The sequence below is a fragment of the Dermacentor silvarum genome, chromosome 6 (assembly GCF_013339745.2).
Source record: "Dermacentor silvarum isolate Dsil-2018 chromosome 6, BIME_Dsil_1.4, whole genome shotgun sequence".
Lineage (NCBI taxonomy): Eukaryota > Metazoa > Arthropoda > Arachnida > Ixodida > Ixodidae > Dermacentor > Dermacentor silvarum.
Window position 1 is genome coordinate 29,285,354 of NC_051159.1, and position 25,199 is coordinate 29,310,552.

The 25,199-nt window shown below is 47.6% G+C and overlaps 1 protein-coding gene across 1 annotated transcript in view; it reads right to left on the minus strand.

Moving 5' to 3' along the window:
- Positions 1–1,054: 1,054 nt before the first annotated feature.
- LOC119456593 (uncharacterized) overlaps positions 1,055–25,199 on the minus strand; it is a 39,677-nt gene continuing 15,532 nt past the window's right edge. Inside the window, exons 2-4 of the mRNA XM_037718423.2 lie at positions 20,644–20,879; positions 13,361–13,702; positions 1,055–1,445 (exon numbers count right to left, since the gene is read on the minus strand). Of these exons, the coding sequence (XP_037574351.2) occupies positions 1,118–1,445; positions 13,361–13,702; positions 20,644–20,879 (906 nt within the window). The 3' untranslated portion in view covers positions 1,055–1,117. The remainder of the gene's footprint in view (positions 1,446–13,360; positions 13,703–20,643; positions 20,880–25,199) is intronic.

Below are 25,199 nucleotides of genomic sequence, written 5' to 3' on the forward strand. Positions count from 1 at the left end.
TCTTCCGCTCGAGGCGAAAAATGAATGTCACATATTACACGCGCAAATGTGAACGAAAATTCAACAGATGATTTGACGCAACCTTGCTTACACGAGTTGTAGTTGTAATACATTAAGAAATTATCGCGTTAAGGCATCACAAATTACTAAACATTAGGCAGCGTGGAAAGCGAGAGCAACCGTTTCTGTCGAGCTTTCTCTCGCATGATTCATACAGCTCCCTCTACACAGAAGGTGCCGATTCTAAGCAGGTACGAGAAAGTAGGGCGAGATCTGGGCAAGGAAAGTGGAAATATTCGGAAAGGGGGGGAACAATGGGTCGCCGAGTAAGATTGGAGGAGTGGCATTGCAGGTACTCCTTTATAACCCATGGAAAATAGAGTTATATTACGTTATATAACTTATAGAGTTTATTTTGAACCTTTGATTTACTTCAAAATGCGCCATCGTCTTCATCACATACGTGACCCCATTTTGGTCACGCCGTCGTCATCATTTCAGAAACGTCAAGCCATTGTCGTCGTGCCGCCGTTGTCATACTGCCGCCATCGTTTCATGACGCCATTCCTTCTTTGTCATTCCATCGTCGTCACTGCATCGTCATCATGACGTCAAAGTCATGGGCAACCCTGGCAAACGAGTGTCATACATTGTACGTGTTGCATAAGCCGAAGCAGTAGAAATTTCGGAATTACCAATAGAGATCCTAAAAGGTCCCGTCAGTAATACGGCGAGTCGCTACATTGCTTGAATGCTAGTCGCATTAACGCCGACAGGACAGTCATCGTGAGATGGGTTCTGCCGGAATTCTTCCTGCTTGCGCTTCTCTGTATACTCATAGTCGGCGAGGGAGACGGCAACACGCAGTACAGATGTAAGTTGGGAAGGTCGTAGGGCGGTCAGCACGAAACCACCTTGGGGTCGCACGATGACCTTTTTGATCGTGGAGCCGGGATAGAGAATTAGTACGCCTGGCGCAAGACGAAAAAAACTTATTATATGCTGAATATGACAACACATCAGGTCAAGGCAGTAAAAGGGAGCGCCAGAGGTGTTTAATGCGAAACCTAACGTAATGCGTAGTCGAAACACACAAACAAAGATCGACTGCCGGCAGTCAGCGCATAAAGTTCTTGCGCCAGGCCCAGCGTAATCGCGCCAGCTGTGCGAGTGGCAGGACTAGGATAGTAACCCCGTAGGCGGTCACCACCGCGTAGCCCCACAGGTGCAGCGCACGCATGGGTGTCCACAGCACGGCGTAGTCGAAGCTGGCCTCCCCGCCCATCGGCTTGTTGAAGAGGGCGACGCCGTAGCCCGTGTGGTACGCGACGCGGCTCGAACAGGGCGGCACCACCAGCTCGAGAAAGTCTTCCTGCGACACCAGGTAGCGCTCCAGCTGGCCCTGCTCCGCGTTCACCATGCTCGCGAAATCGGTCGGGTTGCGCCTGCACAAGAAACAAACAAGAGAGAGAGAGAGAGAAACTTTAATGAATAAAATGAAATTTTAGGTCCCGTGATTGGGGCCCCTCCCCTAGTCCAGGGCTCCACTGGCACGAGCGGTTCGCTGGGCTTGGTCCAGGAGAGCCAGTTGGCTGTCCTGGTCCTCGTCCGCAAGCCGCGCCTCCCACTGCCTGTTAAAATCTTGTGTTTTTAGTAGTGTGGAGTTTATATGTTTCGGTCTCTTTGGGCATATCCACGTGATGTGCGGTAACGTTGGCGTGTCCCCGCACCACGGGCATTCGTCAGTGTATCGTGCTTGGTGAATACGGCTAAGTGTATGTAGGTTTGGGTATGTGTGTGTTTGAAGTCGGCGCCAATTCCTCGCCTGTTGACTGTTTAACTTAGGATGAGGGCGTCCATATTGCCTCCGCTCCTGTCTTTGGTGATCGAGGATGTCGCGCGGTGTAGAGGGAGGCTCGTCACTGGGTCACAAGTAATTAAACTTTGTAAGTTGATTCAATTAAGTGTGGTCATATTATTAAATTTATTTATTAATACTGTCAACCCTCATAGAGGGTCATAACAGAGAGGACAATACAATTACATACATCAAATATGGACAATGTCAATTTACGCAAAGTTGCTTAACACTTGTGGATTCACAGTGAATAAGATGTTCGCTTGAATGCTGTTCAGCACACTTATGTAATTTATCAAAATACGTACAATGAACATCAAGTCGCACATATCACTTGGCACTACAAACTAAATTGATAACTCCCGTAAATACGCCTCAGCAGCATTTTCAAAGTCGGTGACATCTTTTAGGCTAGGAATAGCGTTTGGCAATTGGTTCCACATTTCTATCGCATCCGGAAAAAATGAGTATCGAAATCTATCACTGTATGTTCGGTACGGCTTTATGACGTAGTCATGGTTAGATCGCGGGTTTCTTTCGCCTGGAGCATGTCGATATTTGAGCTTATCAATGCACACTTTTTTGCCATGACTCATTTATCACTCAATTTATTTATCGGCTTGCGGGAAATTCCATGTTGATATACAAGTACAATTTCAAAATTTCAGCATCACATTGTTACAGGTAGAACTAAATAAGTACCACCGTCAGACGTGAAACGACTCAGTTCGGTCAGCACAGGGCAATATTTATCAAATTTCTGGTCGTGTACAGTGTAGAGGGTATTATTAATTTTGGCCACAAGATGGAGCAAGACAAACGGCGATCTAAACCTTCAGTCGCCACAAAGAAAACTTCACCGAACATGGCCTCCCACCGCAGCCAGTTTTGTCTCACCGAAACTGCATAATTGGGGTTCAGCAGATATACCGGTAAATCAACATTGTTAAAAACTATAACAAGAGTTCTGGCAGCTATCTCTGCTGGGGTTAATGTATTTTAAATAAATCAATATGTAAATACATTTGTAAGCAAAATTTAGTCTCTCGCTCGGCGTTAAGAGAGGTATATCTCGGCAGTGCGTTTGTCGATCTGAGAGAGAGAGAGAGACATCTCGTTCGAGAGAGTTCACTAAGCCACAGTAGGTATTACCCATCAAACTCAAACATTTGCGTCATCTCGCGAAGTTTCTGACTGCCGTCTTGGAGTCGCTTATTATAGAAACTTCGCGAGAGGACGCATCTCGACTGAATCACTGAAGATCGTGAAGGGATTTAGCGGAGGAAGGCTCAGAAGTGTACAAATAATTTGGGCACCAACTCACACAGCCCTACCCGGTAACGAAGATGCTCACAACCTAGCGCTCGAGAATTAACCGGCCGAGCTAGCGTAAGAAACACACCAGAACAGCTCTCGCCCCGATCGTAGATCACTATCAATTGGGGAGGACAAAATATCCCGAGGCAGACAGAACATTAGACAAAAGACAATGAGTTGCATGGAAACTACTACAGACAGGGATGTATCCCAACTCGGTATTATACAGTCACTACTATCCAGAACTGTATAGCGACTGATATAAAAACTGCACAGCAAGGGCAGACCTCAAACACGTACTCTGGGCCTGTCCTGGAATAATCACCACAGACGAAGCCAGAAAAATTATAACTACAACGGAGCAGTGGGCGACGGTACTACTCAGCTCGGACGCCGAGAGTCAGTCCCGGGCTGCCCGGATGGCCGGGGCCGCTGCCAGAGAGCAGGGCCTCCTGGCCGATGGCTGAGAGAGGAGGGAAGGGACTCCCAACCTTCCACACCCCTGACCCCATCCTGGACAATCAATAAAGTTATTCTCTCTCTCTCTCAAACATTTGCTCATCAGTAGTTATAAGGCTTCAAGTGAGCAATGATTTGCACCTATACTCCATGTTCCACTTGCTCAATGTGCGAAACGCCATGGATCGGATGGCAGCATCAGGCCTGCCAGCCCAGCAAGCTACTGACCTAGTCACCTCACCAACCCGAGTCGCATCAGTCGCTGTCCGACTCACTATTACACCCCCAACCCGCATCGCCACCACCTCGAAGAAACAAGAGCGAGCGCGCGATACAAACGAGGCCATTACGAATCGGCAGCGGGCATTATAGCAAGATTAGACCATAGGAACCTCACTACTGTTATCATAGTTAAGCGTGCATTCTTTGTAATGCGTGATTAAATATCAATTGTGAATTTGGTTACTTTATTTCTGTGCTCTAGTGCTCGTGGAAACCCAGCAGCACGCACAGGACGTTTCACGTACTCCATTGCGGCTGCGTCCCTGATAAGAGCCTAGCCTACCCGATTATTTTAAATGCGTAGCATTTCTTGGCGAACATTTGCCACTTTGACAGTATCTATCTAGCCGCCTACGTCTTGCTTCCCTCATGGTCGTATCGTTACCAAAATTGGCATAGTATGACAAGAGTGTATGACGAACATAAATCATAGGTCATGACATGATTATCATGACATGTGTGTCATGTACGTCATGAAACAGCCGCCTACATCTTGGTGCTCTCATGTTCGTTTCGTTAACTTGGTAGGCACCAAAATTAGCGTAGTATGACCATAGTGTATGGCGAGCATAAATGATAGGTCATAACATGAATGTCATGACATGCGTGTCATGTAGGTCATGAAACAGCCGCCTAAAATGACAGTGACCCACCGAAAAAACATTACTACTCAAAAACCACTGAAATGGGTTTTAACATTAGTACTAAGTGAAGGAAGCGCTAAAGCATGATGGTAGAAGTCATAGTCATGACCATGAGTGAGCAAAAATGACAATGACTCAGCAAAAAAAGATTAACGCTCAAAAACTACTGAAATGGGTTCTGACGTGGGTACTAAGTGAAGGAAACGCTAAAGGATGATGGTAGAAGTCATAGTCATGAGCATGACTCAGTAAAAATGACAATGACTCAGCAAGAAAGATTAACACTCAAAAACCTCTGAAATGAGTTCGGACGTGGGTACTAAATGAAGGAAACACGAAAGGATAGTTGTAGACGTTATAGTCATGACAATGACTCAGCAAAAGCGACAATGACTCTGAAAAAAGATTAACACTCAAAACCCAATGAAGTGGGTTCGGATGTGGTACTAAGTGAAATGTGGTACTAATTCATGAGCATGACTAAACCTTTCGCCTTAAGGTCTCTTAGGCGTAGCTAAAGGGACTCCTGAGGACTCATGACATGAATGTCATGACGTTGTGTGATGTAGATCATGATACAGCCGCCTACGTCTTGGTGCTCTCATGGTCGTTGTGTTAACTTGGTATGTTCCCCGCACACTGCTTCGCCTAACATCGATTCCCACAGGGCGTGGGATCTGCCGGCTTTTTCTCGCAGATTAGGAAGTAAGGAGCTAAAATCTTTGTCCACCAGCTATAGATTATTGGGGACTGCGTCAGAAAGCTTGCTACGAATTCAAAATTTAGATTGTGGAACAATGACAATATCTAGCGCGTGTAATAAATATCCATGCTTTGCAAATGCCACAGCAGTTACTAAAATTCAAAATTTTCCTACACAATTTTCTGCGCTCAGTAGCGAACATCAAAAACTATGCAATGATCGCCAATAGCTAATTATTTAGTCATTTGGACTAAATTCCTTCTTAATTATCAATTGTAACACACATATCGCTATTGAAAAGGTAACGCCGGTCAGTATTCGAGATGTCCACATCACAAGAACCCTTATTAGCAACAGTTTCGAGGTATTAGTGCGGGACACTTGCTTGCCGGCTGCCGATAATTAGAGAAGACGTTTCCTATCGCTCCACAAGTCTTGTTTGATAGTGCTGGCTCGGAAGCCATCGCCTTACTGGCGGTCGCCTCCTTGCCTGCGTTACGAGTTTACGACTACAGTACCGCCCCTCACTGAAGGTTCCTAAACCTGCCGCCTGGCCTCGCAGGCAAAGCAGAGGTCTACCACAAGCCTCGCAAGGGGTTGCTCGATCATCCCTCGGCTTTCGTCTCCTGGACATCGTCCACGACCTGGACTGACCGCCGTTGGCACCACTCGCCTCCTAGTTCTGCGCGGGTCGCCCACCAAGACAGCCTGTGTTCTTCACATGCAACCGTACTGCCGCCTGCGGCGGAGCCAAGGACGAAGTCATCCTACCGCAACCTGCCTCCGGTCTCAATGACTGTGTGAAGCGCGCGGCTGATTTCCTAATTAACGAGGGTGGCTGGTCTGCTTCGAAAACACTGGCATCAACCAAGCCGGAATGCCCTTCATCTCGCTTCATTATGCTCCTGTAACGCTGGGCTCAGTGTAAAAGTAAAAAATGTCGCAGTTTCGCCCGAAAGGCGAAGCATCAATTGCGATAGCAAATTGGTAGAGAGCTATTCGGAGTAGGGATACTAGAGTAGTTTTATCGGCCGCATAAAGTTGGACACATTCGCTTTCTAACTGAATTGGCAAGCGTGGTGTCATCGCGCACAAGCAAACATGAATAGATCACACTGAATCACACGCAGACAACGACTGTCAAAGTGCTGGCAGCAAGCGCAGCCACTGCAGCAGGCGAAGAATCGTGCGGTCTATCGCTTCAACGGAAACTGAGCGGCGAATGCACAGCGCATACAAAGGTCAGAGCCGTGTGGAGATAAGAGACGGTGCGGGCGACGGCCACCACAGCCAGTGCAAGCGTATTTGTTGGCAGAGTAGAAGCTGCTCCCCCCCTCCCTCCCGTGCTGCCTGTCCACTTTTTTTTCTTTCGCGTGGAAGATTGCGTCGCCAGTTCCCCTTGGTTGGGTTGTAAGATAAGCATTTGGTGCCGTAGCACAGCGTCGCCCCGCCTCCCTCCCCCCCATACCCTCATGGCCTTTCACGCGACAATCGCGTTGGCTTTCCGCCGTGCGTTGGCTCTCCGTGATAGCGCGCGTCCCCCGCGCGCTTTCACTCGCGCATACGGCGCGCGGCTACGATTTTATCGCCCTTGGACTCTATACGGAACCTCACGGCGACGGCAACGGCGGCGACGACAGCGACGGCGACGGCGACCCCGACGGCAGAAATCCGGTTGAAGTGTCCATATAATTGCTATCGCAATAAAAGTAGTGGTGGAACCACGTGAATGCTTTTTTGTATATAAACTATCAGCTCCCCTCCCTTCTGTCAGTTTTGGACTCGTGCTTAAAAACCACCCTGTATCACGGCTTCTCGATTCACCGTCACAGCAACAGCATCTCCGTGTGTATGCGTTTGCAAGCGGACTTAGACCGCCTCACTCAACTTCAAGTACTGTCACTTACAGTGGATTCCTCCGTACAAGTACTCGGAGTAGAATTGGACGCCCCTGGCTCTGCGACAGCGTGGGTTCTCTCCGCACATGGGAAGAACGCTAATGCCCTTAACCTTATCCGCCGAAGTACTCGAAAGACCGGGGCGCTTGTTCCCGGATGGCCAGCGTTTTGTCGCGCAACCTCGGCTTGTAACAGCACTTATTGACACAGGAGCATACATATCGGTTATGAACTCCAACCTCTGTACGCGCCTTAAGAAAGTCCTAACTCCTGCCCCGCTCGCCGTTGTCCACGTAGGCGACGGTGGAACTCCAGCTGCCACTGGAATGCGCGCCGTCCGTGTCACTGTAGCCAGACACCATAGTACGTCTATCTTGTTTTATGTCTTGGAGTAGTGCCCGCACGAAATCATCTTAGGCCTTGATTTTCTGTCGGCACATTCGGCCATTATTGACTGCTCTGCGGGTGTTGTCCAACTCGCCCTACCGTATGCCATTGACCCTCCTGATCCTACGCCCTGCCGACTATGTTCCACCGATTACGTTCACCTACCTCGCAGAGAAGTGACCTATATATTGCCGTTTCACCCAATCCACCTGTCGCCGACGGCGATTACGTCCTGCCGCCCAAAGCCACCATCCTCCTGTCGCAGGACGTCGCATCTCCCCACACGGTTGTCCGCATAAAAGACAATGCCACCTGTCTTCCTGATGTGAATTTTGGCCTCTGTCCTCAAGTACTACCTCAGGCCATCTCTCTTGAAACCTTGGCCTCGGCTTCCGACTACCATATTTTTGCCTTATCTCGTGATACTGCGTCGTCTACCCCTGCTGGTTCGTGCCCTACAACCCGAGATTTAGAACCTCTCGCGACAATGATCGCTCCTGACCTTCCAGCCCACTTTGCGGACGCACTTCGATACCTTCTCGCCTCGTACCGGGACATTTTCGATCACGATGACCGGCCACTGGGTCAAACGTCCGTTGATGAATGGCCACAGCGTCAAACGTCCGGTATTTACCGTTCCGTCTGCCGCCTGCCTGTGAAAATGCCAGCGCCGCAAGAAACCAGCAGTACTCCCAGCTGGCCGCCTTCAACCCCTTGACGTACCATCGGATCCATTCTTTAGGGTCGGTCTTGACCTTCTTTCCCGCTCTCTGTCAGCGGAAATACGTGAATAGCAGTCGCTACCGACTACACGACCCGGTATGCGATCACTCGGGCGCTTCCAACCAGCTGTGCAACCGGCGTTGCCGACTTCCTGCTCGAAGACATTATCCTTCACCACGGCGCTCCTCGATAGCTCCTCATAGACCGGGACCGCTATTTCATATCGAAGGTTGTCCAGGACCTCCTGCACTTCTGGGCTACAAAACAAGTTGACAACGGCGTACCACCCTCAGACCAACGGCCTCACAGAGCGTCTTAACAGAACTATCATAGACATGCTTGCTATGTATGTTTCCGCGCCGACCATCATGACTGGGATGCCCCTCTGCCCTTAGTAACATTTGCCTATAATTCCTCCCGACATGACTGCGGGTATTTCTCTGTTTTATCTCGTGTACGGAAGAAATCCAAGGCTGCCTTTTGACACATTGCTTCCCGCCGTTCTTGACTCATCGTCAGAATACGCCAGTGAAGCGATCTTCCGAGCTGTCGAGGCCCGCCAGATTGCACGCAGCTGCGCCTTACCGCTTCGCAGGAAAAGCAACGACGCTTCTATGATGCCCGCCACTGCGATGCCCACTTCAACCCTGGCGATATGATCCTTCTTTGGACACCGTCACGGCGAGTTCGCCTTTGTGAAAAGTTGATTTCGCCTTACTCTGGCCCGGACCGGGTCTTGCACCAAGTCACTGACGTCACATATGAAATCACGACCCTCGATTACACCACGTCTCGATCTTCCACCGATGTCGTCCACGTCACACGCCTTAAGCGATACCAGTCGGAAAATCTAGCAAGCACCGGGACGGCGCCTTCGCCGACGGGGGTCATGTTACTAAGCAATGCTCCAGACAGCACTGAGGACAACACAGAAGACGACGACGCTCTCTGATGTCGCACGCACTGGTTTTGCATCTTGTATGCTTTGTATGCCAGCTGTAAATATTCTGTAAATAGAATTTAAACCTCTCTTTCCCCGTAACAATATTCATGTATTGTTTGAGTAATATCTGCATACGAAGGAGTAGGTTTTCACTTATACAATTTTTCATGTATGACACGTAATTGCAAGAATTGCATGTTTCATTCCACAGTTGTTCTCTGTGCATTTACAAGAAGTTCTCTAACGGATCCTGGCTCAGCCAGGATGCCGTCGAAGCAGGGACCTGTTAGCATTGACGTGTTATCGATTAAAGGCAGATTCTTAAGCGCGATGTATGCAAAGCGCCGTAACGCATCGGATGCGGTGCATGATGCAACTGCCCACGCTCTGGTGGCGCCATCTCGTGGCTTTCGACATCAAGTGCGGAAGCCGTGAGTTATCCCTAAACACACTACCCCACATTCTAGCGCACTATACTAACAGCGGCATGATAACCCGACACAACCATGTCATGAATAAACGACGCGCCGCTGCGTATGCATACTGACGCATTCATTCAAGTACGCTGGCGAGTGCAGACTTCGAAAGCCACGAAGTGTCCGTTGTCCTGCATGTATCAGAAGATCCTCGATTATTGTAGCGAATTCTATGCGTTGCATCTGTTATCGCTGAACCTTGTAATCATATTGCCTGCGCAACGCAAATAGTGTTGTACTTTCTGGAAGGTATGCGAGCACCTGCGATTACGTTGGTCCAACGCGCATCACCCTTTGATCAGATTTCGACGATCGACGAGTTTGCTCGCCGCTATCATTCTGCTGAGTGTTACTCGTTTTACTAAGCACATGTTCGCCCCATTAAGAGTTAGTTTCATTACTTGCGTTGTGTCACTGTGGTTGCGCAGAGTCACTACGCGTGACAGTATTCTCACAGTCACAGTTACCTTTTTGTCATGACAGTTTTTTTTCTATTCGTAATTAGAATGTATATAAACCTGTGAACAAACTTACACCAACTTTCTTGCCAAGAGCACGCAAGCCTGCCAAATGCAAACTGCTGCCAAATAATTGCGTCCCATAGATCACATGCAGGTTGCTCTTCTAGGCTGAGCATCAGTTTACCCGTTGCGCGGTAGCCACTGCAGGTATTCTTTAACCCTGGGTGTGCCAGGGGTAAAGTATGCCTGCATAAGCATATATATATAGCCCTTCACGTGTGCCCGATGTTTGCACCATGGTGGCGCAAGTTTCTGAAAATAAAATCAATTTCAATGAAAGCCCAGCGCCTATTCCTGTCACAGTCGTTGCCTTCTCTTTCCGAGTGTTCCGTATACTGCGCTGCCGTTATGAATGACAGGTCGAGCCGTCAACGAGCCCACCTTTTCGCCATAACATTGAACAGATGCTCCGCGACGTTAGTCAGCCATTAAAAAGAGCCAGCGCATCGTCTGTTGTTCCCCTCCTAAAAGAATACAGCAGCGTTTAGTTTCACATCGATTCACAATGTGAATTGTGGGATGAAGAAAGACGTACGAGTGAAAAGTGGTTACTGGCATCTAAGAATCAGCAAGTGGAAACACAATCAGACTGCGTTCGGGCCTTTCTCTTCATAGGCAGTATTTCAGTGAACTTCAAAACGCCGTGCTTGCATCTGAAAAGAGGTGGACGTGCCTCTTCTACTTGAAAAGCATTGTTATTGTATTTCTTGTGCACCTCAACTTGCACCTGAGAATACTTGAGCCTGTACTCAATATAAGATGCGATCACGGTCTAAGGACTGGCTGAAAAGATTCGGTCAGAACTCATCTACGATGGCAATTCAAGCATGCGAATACCCGAAACGCGTCCTCTATGAGGCGTGTACCGCAGTCGGGCCCCTCTGTCGCGCACCCCTCTGGACCCGCTGCGTCTTCTGGCGGTGCCGTCGCGAAGTCCGCGCATGCCAGTGACACACACATACACAGTGACGTCATTTGGTGTGTGACAGAGGTTCGTTGAAGAGCGGCACATACCCATTCGCGCACGCACAGGTGAAAGGCCCACATTTTAGACTGTACTTACTCGACTGCACTACATTTGAGATCGGCCCACATTTTTTATGGTATAGCTGGGTAACCAGATAGCCGAAAAGAAAACTGGTCCGTCAATGCCAAGACTGCCATTCGCATTGAAAAAAAAAACACTTTCGCGTACCAGGACTTTGTACTTGTTGTCCAAATCGTCACATGTGATGAAATTCAGCGCGATCCACAGAAATCGCCTGTCCCTAAGTTACCAAGACTAAATGCCCACTACAGACTTCTCATAAACGGCTTCTCGCGAATCCCTTGGCACACTTGACACAACTTCGACTAATTGAGTCCCCAGGACGACGCCTTTCCGACGAATTGGTATGGGCATTCCTACACCAGTTCGCACGTGTATGTCCAAGAAGTCTATAGCTGTAGATGTACTGACTACCTCTGGTACTTTGCTGAAAGAAAGCCAATTTTGAGCATTAGCGCAATTGTCCCGGCCGCGGCGGTCGCATTTCGATAGAGGCGAAATGCAAAAACACCCGTGTGCTTGCGTTGTAGTGCACGTTAAAGAACCCCAGGTGGTCAAAATTAATCCGGAGCCCTCCACTACGGCGTGCCTCATAATCAGAGCTGGTTTTGGCACGTAAAACCGCAGAAAGATCTTGAAAGCATTCATTAAAGCTTATATAAAAAATTACCGCCATTCTATTGTGCACACTAGCGGTTCAGTGTTATTTGAGCGCAATTGCGCTATTATTATTTCGATAGCAATTATATGGACACTCCAGGTGCATTTCTGCCATCGTCGTCGCCGTTGCCGTGACGTTCCGCATAAAGTCCAACGGCGATAACATCGTCGCCGCGCGCCGTATTCTGTATGTGGGATTATAAGCGGGGAGGAAGCCCGCCGTCTTCCGTCGCGCGCAAGGCATCAGGGGGAGGGGATGGAAGGAGTGGTGGGCGTTTTACTCCGGCGGCTGCTGCGTGCGACGCGGCCGTGCGCAGCTGCGCGGGCTCTATCTTGAAAGCGATCTGCGATGGTGACTCTGCGCAGACTGCTGGTACCTTCGTGTGCGTTGTGTTTTCGCCGCTTAGTTCGCGTTGAAGCGAGAGGCAGCATGAAGGTCGTCGATTCGCTCGCTGCTGTTGCCGCGCTACCTCACTCCAGCGTTTTGACAGCGAGTGTGCGCGGTCATCGAGTGAGATGTGTTTATCTTTGCATGTGTGTGCCTCACAGCACACTTGTTGATTTAGTTAGTAAGCGAATGTTTACAAGTTTATACGGCCGATAAAACTACTATCCTTACTTCGTATATCTGTTTACTAATTTGATATAGCAATCGATGTTTTGCCTTTAGGGCGAAACGGCGACTTCTTTTCTTGTAACTGCTTCTTCTGCAAAAAGAAATATTGTCTCTTTTCTGGGCGACACCCCCCAATCGATTACATTAAAACATCATCCTCTTGTATTTCTTTTGTGCTAACAAACCCAACTTCTTTACAAAGCAAGAAAATTACAAAGAAAAATTTTACACGTTTAAGTCACAGGAACACGATAGCAGCAGGGCACGGAGCTCGAGAACGCTGATGTCATGTCGTTCGACGCTCAGGCTTACTCCTAAGGAGAAGGTGCCGGTGACCCGTTATCTCTCCAGATGGTGAAATCGCTAGTCTTATTATATACACTTGTACTGCAACCATAACCACGAATTGGCTTTGAAATGAGTGAGCATTGCGCCTATAGGTGCCGTGATGTCTGTCAACGGAATTCACTTGCACAAGTCCGCCATTCTTTCCTGGTCTTCTTTCATAGTCAACAATAACGTAGGTTACAACGTGTCACTGAAATATAATATACCATGAAGAATGCACGAGACAATAAACATCATATTCTAACACGTATAACGTCTGTCTTTCTTTGCGTACTTTATGCTAAAGCTCTGCAATCTAAGATGGCCGGCAGATGACTTTGGCCAGATTCAAATTACGCTAAAGCTAGCTGGACTTGCTCATATTTAGTGTTGCAGGGCGACTGAGTACGCCATCGCTCTCGATTCAGAAGGTTTTATCCATTATGTGAACAGTCGCAAGCTGTCTGCGGGACAGGTCTGGCAGTGCTGGCTCCACACCTGGTGGTCCGGATGAGTGCGGACGCCAGCTCGTGGGCCGAAAAGATGACGTCGGGGCTGGCCAGAGTCACGGTCCAGTTGAGGCGCACGTCCAGCAGCGGGATGACCGGTGCATGCGACAGCATCACCCGTACCGAGCCCGGGCGCACCTCTCGCGCCGGCGCGTCCCGGGCCAGCTGCTCGAAGACCAACGAGTCGACGGGGAACAGCTCGAAGCCTTCGGCCAGCACACGAGGCCTGGCAGCGCCGAACTCGCGGCGGAATGCGCGCGCCAGCGACGCAGTGCGCGGGTCATCCGGCTCGGTGCCCAAGTCTCGCTCACCGGGAAGCACCACCGACACGCTGGAAGGACGTTCTGTTTCAGCACATAGCATCGAATTGGGAGCGAAGCCATCGCATACTGAGAATGGAATTCTTGAGGAGACGACAGGTCTCTTGCCAGATCGGCAGTACAGATTATGTTGAGCGCCTATGTAAACGTGGCATTGGGCTAGTCACATTTCATAACAAATAAATGTGATATCTACAAAACGACTTGTTGCTGAGCAATTGCATGCAGCGCTTGTATGTGTCCCGTTCTCTGTGTGTTCTCGCGCCGTTAAAAATATTGTATAATAAACGTCATCTGACTGTGAGGTTTTAAATATAAATTGGGGAATTTAGTTCCGAAACTGCACAGTGAGTTATGAGGGCCGCCGTAGTGAAGGGCAACGAATTATTTTGGCCACTTGGGATTCTTCACATGCACCTAAATCAGAAGGTGGTGACATGGAGTAGAGATAGAACATCAGGTTTCTATGCTGAAGGTCCTAATTTTGAAACCTCTTCTAGACCACCCCATTTTCAGGCTTGGAGTAGCGCCTGAAACAGACATAAAATTACCGAGTGCCAGTCCAGATGCAACCAAATTAGGAAGGCCCACTGAACTTCAGCAAGCCCCTCCCTCACCAAAAGAACAGTTTTTTTTTTCCTGTTGCCGTATTTAGCCAATACTTCTCATGACATTTACAATTAACCCGGGCCTTGAGTTCCCAGCGGCTGTGGAGCACCTGACCAAGGCGGTGGCCAGACCGGCGATGTAGTAGAGAAACTCTATATCCGGACATGCGCCACTGGAAACTGAACCTGTTTAACACGCGAACCTTCTCGAGTGAGGCTAGCTTAGCAGGCCTCTTTGAGGAATTATCAGGCATTGTCTGGGATATGATTGGCCAGAGTGAGGTTATAGGAACTGGTGAGGCTTATATAGTGCTAACTAACGTCCACGTCCTCTGCTACAGAGGTCTTCTAGATACGAGAGAATACGGGGTAGGGTTTCTTATCTACAACGACATAGCTGGCAACAGTGATAAATTCTACAGCAATAATGAGAGGGTAGCATTCGTCGTTGTAAAGCTAAATAGGATATATAGATTTACGATAGTACAAGCCTACCCTCCAACGTCCATCCCTGATGATGAAGAAATAGAACAGTTCTATGAGGATACAAAATGTTATGCAGTGAAAGATAGGCAGGGTTATGTCATCAACAATTTTGACGATATAGCAAAAGCAGCAGAAGGATTCTATGCAGACCTGTACAGTACCCAGAGCAGCCATGCAACCTTCATTGGGTGTCTAGTGATGAAGAGGATACAGAGGCTTCTTCTATGACTAGCGTAGAAGTTAAAAGGGCCTTGCAAGACATGTCACGGGCTAAAGCGGCCAGAAATGCAATAGCAATCGATTTAAAAATGTCGCAGTTTCACCCGAGAGGCGAAGCATCAATTTCGATAGCAAATTAGTAGATAGCTATACGAAATAATGATAGTAGTTTTATCAGCTGTATAAACTTGGTCATGCAGCAGCACCAGCAACGCGCAGAACTGTTGTAGACGCGTTGCTGTTGTCGACGCGTTTTGCCCGCGTTCGCACCGAACGCGCGCGGCGTTGGTGACTGTTGCCGGTGCCAGGGGGCGGCTCGGAGGTTGTCGACGAGATCAGAACGGGACACTTGTCCGAGCACGGCCGAGTCTTTAACCACCTTCTCACCTCACAACGTTTTTATATAGATAGCATTTTGGTGCCGGCAGCTAGATTCTGGGACCTCCGATCGCGCCGTCCCTCGCCGTCGCCGTGAGGTTCCGTATGACGTCAATGAAGATGAAATCGTCGCCGCGCGCCGCCGAACGCTGTATGTGCGAGTGAAAGGGCGCGAGGGACGCGCGCTTTCACGGGGAGTGAACGCACGGCGGAGAACAAACGCGCGTTCTGTGCCGTGCTCCCTTAAGGGCTGCAGAAGTAGGCGTCTCTGTCCTCCTTTACAATCACCATATATGTAGAGCAAACGCACCTTCTTCTGACGCACGAAAGGCCGTGGGGGGGGGGGGGGGGGGGGGGGGGCAGGGAGGCGACGTTTAGCTGCGGCACCAAGTGCCTATTTATATCAGAGGCTCCGGCAACAGTCACCAACGCCGCACGCATTTGTGCGAACGCGGGCAAAACGCCGACGGCGTCAACAACAGTGCTGTGTGTTGCCGGTGCTGCTGCATGTCCAAGTTTGTACAGCGGATAAAACTACTATCCTTACTCCGTATAGCTCTCTACTAAGTTGCTATCGCAATTGATGCTTCGCCTTTCGGGTGAAACTGCGACAACTTTTTTTATATAAATACGCATTTGGTGCCGCAGCTAAACGTCGCCTACCCTCCTACTCTCCCGTCCCCCCACGGTCCTTTCGCGCGACGGAGAAGTTGCGTTTGCTCTATATATATATGGTGATTGTAAAGGAGGAATTCTGCAGCCCTTCAGGAAGCACGGCGCAGAACGCGCGTTTGCTCTCCGCCGTGTGTTCGCTCCCCGTGAAAGCGCGCGTCCCTCGCGCGCTTTCACTCGCACATACAGCATACGGCGCGCGGCGACGATTTCATCGCCGTTTACGTCATACGGAACCTCACGGCGACAGCGACGCCGACGGCAGAAATCCGCTTTGAGTGTCCCTATAATTGCTATCGCAATAAGAAAAGATGCAGTGGATATCATAGGTGAAAGGCTTGAAACCCTTTATACCCAATGCCTCACGACTTCAAGTGTACCAGAAGGTTGGAAGAATGATAACATTATACGAATCCATAAGAAGGGAGACGTTAAAGAATTGAAGAATTATAAGCCCATTAGCTAGCTTTCATTATTACAAAAAATATTCACCAAGGTAATCTCCAGTGGAATCAGGACAACACTTGGCTTTAACCAATGAAAAGAACAGGATTCTATTCTAAACAAAGAAGATCTAAAACAAGTTAAGGACCGTACAAAGAGCGATATGGAACGAAAAATGTTAGGCGTAACCTTAACACACAGGAAGAGAGCGAAAGATGTTTGCCTCTATTCTCATTTCTCGCTATATAGGCGCCATAATACATCGTTCACACCATGCATTTTTGTACAGCGCACAAACTACCAAAGACAGCAGAAAAAGGACGGGACAAGCACTGGTCTAACAACTGAATTTCTATATAGAAGTAACAGAGCATGTGAATATTGAAAATGAATTATTTAAATGACATGCATGGATAGACGTCACACTCGCACGTTGCTAGCCATTGCCGTGACTGAGGCTGCGTGCATTCTTTTGCGGAAACCTTGGTCCTTATGAAGCACCGTGATCAGCAGACGCGTGAAATTGTATCATGAAGAATAAGGACAAGTTTGTTAGTCAATCCAGTTTCTTTATCGAACGATTGCTTTTATTGATTGTTCGTGATTGTGTAACGTCTATCATATACGTGATCCGCATAATTCCTTCTCAACGTTTATATAATCTTGTCATGTTATAGTGACGGTGAAGAACGACGCAGTGTCAAAACTGTGAGATATGAGTTTAAATCTTTATTGGGTGAACTTGTGCCCAACAAAACAAGTAACACTCAAGCACAACGATAGCGGCGAGCGAAGTCGGCGATCGTCGAGAATCTGATCTCCTGCTCAAGCGCGTCGGCTATTTATACCTGACTCGTCGAACATTCCAGCATAATTAAAGGTGCTCGCGTGCCATCCATAATAAACAAAAATTGGTCGCTTCCCGCATGCAATCTTGTTGCACAAGGTTCTTATTTATTTCAATGTTCAGAGTTCGGCGACAATATAGACAACTGATAGAAGCAGCGGTAACATTCGAGAACCATCCGTTTAGCACAATAGCTGAAAAAATGTTAGGGGTGTGCAAATGTTCGAAACTTCTTAATTAACAATTGAATAGTGTTCTATTCGATTCAGTCTTCGAATCGAATAGTCACTATTCGCAAAGGTGAATATTTTTCGAATACATGTCCAATATTTCAAAATGTCAACGGCGCCCAATTAAACAGTAAGATTGGTGCAGAAGTGCGGTAAATTTTCACCCCCGGGGGCATAGTACAGACATAAGAAACCTAAGCACGTCTTATGAGTTGTGAATGCGAAATCATTAATGTCCACTTGAATGCCGCTGAGCGGTCCTTCGAGTTTTGCACTCGAGTTTTGCATATGCACTTCCACTTCATTTTTCTGTGCTAAATGTCCATTACGTTCCTCGGGGCTCAACGCCGCCACTCGACGCCGCTCCGCTTCGCGTTTTCGAGCAAACGGGCGTTCAGAGCCACACTTGGCTGCACATCGAAGACGTTCTCCGTCGCGTCGCCGTAACTGCTCCGTCGAGGCGCTCTGGTGACGTGACGTCGCGGCGATGCCCTCTCCCCTCACGCAACACCTGGCGAGCTAAGGCGGCAGCAGGTGTTCCCCTTCGCCTGCTCTGTCGAGGCGCGCTCCCGACGGGGCGTCACAGCCAATGGGAATTTAGGTGCCGTTTGGCAGCTACAGACACCGCCACATTTTAGGGGCGAAGCTCCTTATGGCGGCACCCGTTCGTCCCCGTCGTCGTAGTAGTAGTGTGTAACCAGTCTGAGAAAAATGAGAAGAAAAATCACAGCATATCCACGGGGTGAATGATGATGAGTGGGCGAAGCTCCGGAGGGAATCATCGGATCTCCCGCTTAAGGAGACGCTAGCACAAACGCGTTAGAAACGTGCAGTACTCTCTAGTAAGGGGGAGCGGCCACAGCGTCTTACGCAGCAATTTACACATGCCGGAACGTGCACCACGTTTGCCGACGCCATCACATGACTGCTGAGAGAGTATACCCCCCGTATTCATAAACGCTCCTCGACTTGACTTGCCACCGCTTTGCGCAGCGCGTTCGAAACGCGTTGAAGGTAAGGCGGAGAGGCCACAGCGTCTTACACCAGCTTCTTACACGGGCCGTAACGCGCTAGCACAAACGCGTTAGAAACGCGCTAGAAACGCGGCCTTTCGTTAATGCTGTTTATTGCCATCGTGGTGCGTGTGTCCATGTCCGCTTCGTGGCGTAGTGGGCTAACGCCGCGCGCTCGGAAGCGAGGGGTCCCTGGTTCGATTCCGCGCTACGGACACAACACAACTTCGGAATTTTTTTCTCATTTTTCTCAGACTGGTTACACACTACGACGACGGGGACGAACGGGTGCCGCTATAAGGAGCCTCGCCCCTAAAATTCCGAAGTTGTGTCCGTAGCGAGGAATCGAACCAGGGACCCCTCGCCTCCGAGCGCGAGGCGTTAGCCCACTACGCCACGAAGCGGACAAGGACAAACGCACCACGATGGCAATAAATACCCAGCATTAACGAAAGGCCGCGTTTCTAGCGCGTTTCTAACGCGTTTGTGCTAGCGCGTTACGGCCCGTGTAAGAAGCTGGTGTAAGACGCTGTGGCCTCTCCGCCTTACCTTCAACGCGTTTCGAACGCGCTGCCCAAAGCGGTGGCAAGTCAAGTTCAAGTCGAGGAGCGTTTATGAATACGGGGGGTATACTCTCTCAGCAGTCATGTGATGGCGTCGGCAAACGCGGTGCACGTTCCGGCATGTGTAAATGGCTGCGTAAGACGCTGTGGCCGCTCCCCCTTACTAGAGAGTACTGCACGTTTCTAACGCGTTTGTGCTAGCGTCCCCTTAAGCGGGAGATCCGATGATTCCCTCCGGAGCTTCGCCCACTCATCATCATTCACCCCGTGGATATGCTCTGATTTTTTTCGCTCAATGGGTCATTTGATGCTCTCGCATAAAAACAGGAGACCTTGTGTAGTGGAACACGCTATCTCACTTAAGTAGCCATACTTACAGGCTATACAGCGATCACTCGCACACTCTGAAGAGCCCTGTACATGCGAAGAAAGTAGTTTGCTCCTGATGCTTCGTTTGTGCTTTTAATAAAGAACGCTTCATAATGCTCTCTGTAATAACAGAAACTTGCTAGCTTTAAGAATGCTGGGATGTGAACTTCGTGTAGGGTAAATCTGATAACCGTTATTCATTATTCGAAAGCTATTCGATATTCAATTCGATTCGATTCTGTCACTATTCGATTTGGTCTCAAAAATCACTACTCCCACTCCCCTAAAAAACCTCGAACAATTTCCAAGTGCGAACGCAGCCACTGCAAAAGAAAAAGAATCCGCCGCCATTCCACCCTGTGAAAGTGAATGTACAGCTAAGCTGGTGCGGACGTTAGGCAAGTACCACCGCCCCAACTGACGTTAGGCGACGTTACACAAGCACCACCACCACTAGCAACGTCACGCGCGCACGCACGTGCGCGGAAGTGCAGCATATATCCTTAATTACCTAGGCGGTCTGCCAAGTGCAAGTGCCTTATTGAACTAAATTAATATTTAACAGTAAATCACGTCAGAAAATGCGTTAAGTATGACTTACACACAAGCTGCATACATTATAGCTTCAAATTGTTATTCGAATACACGAGACAATATAAATCTGTGACGCGGAAACTGGAAGACAAAGCCCTTCTCCAGCTACCGTTCGAGGTCTGCCTGAGTGGCCGCGGCCTCTAGATGGCGGTACCGTTAACACAATATAAATCCTATTCCAACCCCCCCCCCCCCCCCCTTGCTAGCGCAAGTGCGTTATTGAAGTAATTGAAAGGCTCAAAGTAAAATGCGTCAGAAAATTCGGTGAGTATGACTTACAACCTGCAGACATGATAGAACATACGAGAAAAGATAATTCTGTTACGCGGAAACTCAAACTGCAGGCCCCTTTTCCAGCAGCCGTTTCTTGTGTGAGCACGCCACGAAAATTCCCGACCAACTAGAGGCTAACAGCTTCGCCGTAAAAGTCTCTCTAATCTCGACGGCGTTGCACCTGGTGTCTGAAACGGAGTATACAATTCACGCAGTGCGTGCGAGAGTGCCGGTTGGTGTCACTAAGCGGGCTTACATGGACTCGTTGAGCGGCCCGAAGACATCCCAGAAGCGCTGTCTGAGCTCCTGCGTATCGTTGGGCAGCGCAGGCGGCTCGGCGAACACGTCGCCCAGGAAGGCGACCGCGTGGGGCCGCACGTGCTCCAGGGCGGCTCGGTAGGTGCGCCGCACGAACCGCTCGTCGTCCCACGCAGATAGCGACACGCCCGACGAGTAGGACAGCCGCGAGTCCGCCACCAGCAGCAGCCGCATCTGCGCGAAGCCACCGGGAGGGACTAAAAACCCCGCCCACGGGGCTCACTAGTAATCCACAGATGTTTCACTTCCACAACATTAAAGGGACTCGAAAGAGGAATGCTAACTTGCACTTTCATTAGTACACTTGTCTATATCTAAATTGCTTTCATTGTTGTCGGCGTTTTTTTTTTCTTTTTAAGCGAAGCTTTATAGGCTCACAAGTGTCGGCGGTGATGGTGGTGGTGGCGGTGGTGTCACGCTAAAAAGGGGGCCGATCCTGGTGGTAGTGCAGAAAGGGTCCGAGCTCAATGGCACATACCAGTGACAAAAAAAGAGAGAAAGAGAGAAAGAAAGAAAGAGAGAGAGAGAAAGAGAGAGGAAGAGAGGGAGAAAAAAGGAAAATCACCATGAAGGTCAGATACACACACGACAAGCTTAGCTTACCCCCATTTTCTCGACAGGGGAAGGACTGGTGATTTTCTTTCGTGGCTAATTTTTATGTCACTTGCAGTTTCACCCACTCTTGATATAGCCCTAAAATATAAGGCTGTAGTAAAAATAAATAAATAAATAAATAAATAAATAAATAAATAAATAAATAAATAAATAAATAAATAAATAAATAAATAAATAAATAAGCACAACATATTCCATCGAGGCTAGCGTTGTGTATGCTGAGAAAAACGATGTCATAATTTTTTTGTCATAAATTAGGTATTCTCCTGAGGTAAAGCTTCCCCTTAAAGCAACATTTCTTCACTTCAAGTTTGACACTTGGGTGAGTTGGTGACTAAAGATTTTAGAATGTGTGAAGTCGCGCGCAGTACAGACGACACAAAAATGCCTTGACCGTTTATTCTTTGTGTCGTGCTGCTTCCCACATTCTAACTTTATTGCTGCACTTGCGGCGTCGCCGTCAGACCGTTGCTCTAGCTCTGTGATAGCGGTGCCGTCGGTGTCATCAGTGAATTAAAGGCTGAACAAAACATCTCAGTTCCGCCCGGAAGGCGAAGCATCAGTTGCGATAGCAAATTAGTAGACAGCTATACGAAGTAAGGATAGAAGCTTTATCGGATGTCATCATCATCATCAGCCTATATTTTATGGCCACTGCAGGACGAAGGCCTCTCCCTGCGATCGACAATTACCCCTGTCTTGCGCTAGCGTATTCCAACTTGCCCCTGCGAATTTCCTAACTTCATCATCCCACCTGGTTTTCTGCCGTCCTCGACTGCGCTTTCCTTCTCTTCGTATCCATTCTGTAACCCTAATGGTCCACCGGTTATCCATCCTACGCATTACATGGCCTGCCCAGCTCCATTTCTTCCTCTTAATGTCAACTAGAATGTCGGCTATCCCCGTTTGTTCTCCTGATTCCCACCGCTATCTTCCTGTCTCTTAACGTTACTCCTAATATTTTTCGTTCCATCGCTCTTTGTGCGGTCCTTAACTTGTTCTCGAGCTTCTCTGTTAACCTCCAAGTTTCTGCCCCATATGTTAGCACCGGTAGAATGCAATGATTGTACACTTGTCTTTTCAGCGACAGTGGTAAGCTCCCTGTCAGGATTTGGCAATGCCTGCCGTATGCACTCCAACCCAATTTTATTCTTCTGTACATTTCTTTCTCATGATCAGGGTCCCCTGTGAGTAATTGACCTAGATAAACGTACTCCTTTACAGACTCTAGAGGTGACTGGCGATCCTGAATTCTTGTTCCCTTGCCAGGCTATTGAACATTATCTTTGTCTTCTGCATATTCATCTTCAACGCAATTCTTACACTTCTAGATTAAGGTCCTCAATTATTTGCTGTAATTCGTTGCCATTGTTGCTGCATAGGACAATGTCATCTGCAAACCGAAGGTTGCTGAGATATTCGTCCGTTGATCCTCACTCCTAAACCTTCCCAGTCTAAGAGCTTGAATACTTCTTCTAAGCATGCAGTGAATAGCATTGGAGAGATTGTGTCTCCTTTCCTGACCCCTTTCTTGATAGGTAACTTTCTACTTTTCTTGTGGAGAACCAAGGTAGCTGTGGAATCCTTGTAGATATTTGCTAAGATATTCACGTATGCCTCCTGTACTCCTTGATTACGCAATGCCTCTATGACTGCTGGTATCTCTACTGAATCAAATGCCTTTTCATAATCTATGAAAGCCATATATAGAGGTGGATTGTACTCCGCAGATTTCTCTATTATACCCGATTAATGACATGGATATGATCCATCGTAGAATATCCCTTCCTGAAGCCAGCCTGTTCTCTTGGTTGGCTGAAGTCAAGTGTTGCCCTGATTCTATTGGAAATTATCTTGGTGAATATTTTATACAATACTGAAAGCAAGCTAATGGATCTGTAATTCTTCAATTCTTTAACGTCTCCCTTCTTATGGATAAGTATTATGTTGGCGTTTTTGCAGCTCTCTGGTACATTTGAAGTTGTGAGGCATTGCGTATAAAGGGCCGCAAGCTTTTCAAGCATGATATCTCCTCCATCTTTGATTAAATCTACTGTTATTCCATCTTCTCCAGCAGCTCTTCCTCTGGTCATGTCTTTCAAGGCCCTTCTAACTTCATCGCTAGTTATAGAAGGAGCCTCTGTATCCTGGTTCATCACTATTTCGAATGAAAGTAGCTTGGGTGTTTTGGGAACTGTACAGGTCAGAATAGAATTCTTTCCGCTGCTTTTACTGTCATCGAAATTGCTGATGATATTACCAGGCTTATCTTTCAGTGCATACATCATGCCTTGTCCTATGCCAAGCTTTCGTCTTACTGATTTCATACTGCGTTCATATTTTACGGCTTCCTCAATCTTTCCCACATTATAATTTCGAATATCCCTTACTTTCTTCTTGTTGATCAGTTCTTAGAGTTCAGCGAATTCTATCTGATCTCTTGAGTTGGACACTTTCATGTTTTGTCGTTTCTTAATAGGTCCTTTGTTTCTTGGGAGAGCTTCCCTACTGGTTGCCTTGGTGCCTTACCTCCCACTTCAATTGCTGCTTCTGAGATCAGCCTAGTTACGGTTTCACTCCTTTTCTTTCTTTCTTTCTTTCTTTCTTTCTTTCTTTCTTTCTTTCTTTCTTTCTTTCTTTATTAATGTATTTAGGACAATATAAGAATTGTCCTAGGGAGCACAGCTAAAGGCAATACATTGCCTGACTGGGCCGTGCCACCCATACAGCAGCAGCAGCAGTATGACAGTACAGAATATATTAAAGACACATGTGAAAAACAATTATACTTATAATAAACAGATTGATCGCAAAATTCAAAAAAGGAAAAGAAAAAAGTAAAGGCAAGTACAACTTTATACATGCATCTTATAAGCATTTGAAGCGAAAAAAATGAAGTAAGAATGATACACAGCAGTAAACCAAGATCAAGCCAAAAAATTAGGTAAGCAAAACAATATTACGTAATCTGCAAACACCTGTAGCCAGAACGAAAAAAGAAAAAAAGGGTTTCGAAGGAATATACATGATAGCCTAACTTTGGTTTTCTTCTTCTGCAAACAATAATTTTCTTATCACTTTTCTAAAAGTTTGCTTGGAGGTTCCAGAATTTAAAAGATCTGTGGCCAGAGGATAGTCATTTAAGAGACGAGGAATTTACACGGCAAGTTTTTGTTCACCATATTTGGTTCTACTGCGTGGTGTAACTACCAGACTATTTCTGAAGTTATATCCTGTTGTTTTTACGTGGTATTGTTTTTGGAAAGAGGACTTGTCTATCTGAAATTGCCGGAAAATTTCGAGGAATAGTTTATATGTGCAAAGTTTTGATGCTGGCAATATTTCGTATTTGCTATAGATTGGTTTGGTGCTTTCCATGCGTCCTAAGTTTCCTATTGCACGTAGTGCACGGTTTTGCAGTGTTTGAAGTGATGATAAATTATATTTAGTAGTGGTCGACCAAACTAAGAGACAATATGTTAATCGAGAATGTATGAGGGCATTGTAAATGTTGATTTTCACGCTTGTCGGTAACAGATATCTCAACCTGTTTAGCGCACCTACTGCATGAGCAATACTATTTCTGAGAGAATCTACATGCGGCGTCCACGACATGTCTTCAGTGGAATATGACGCCCAGAAATTTGGCTGGTTTGCCTGTTCGATCTTTACTTTTTAGAATTGCAGCTGAAAATGCGAGTGAGTCATCGTTCCTTTTGATTTGAAAAGTAAATACTTAGTTTTACCTATGTTTAGCTGAAGCTTGTTTGCATTGAGCCACATATCCAATTGCTGTAACCAGATGTTAGCCTGTTCAAAAAGGTTTTAATTGTATAGCCATTCCTGAGAAAAAGACGTTAGTTGCCACCGGCATATAGC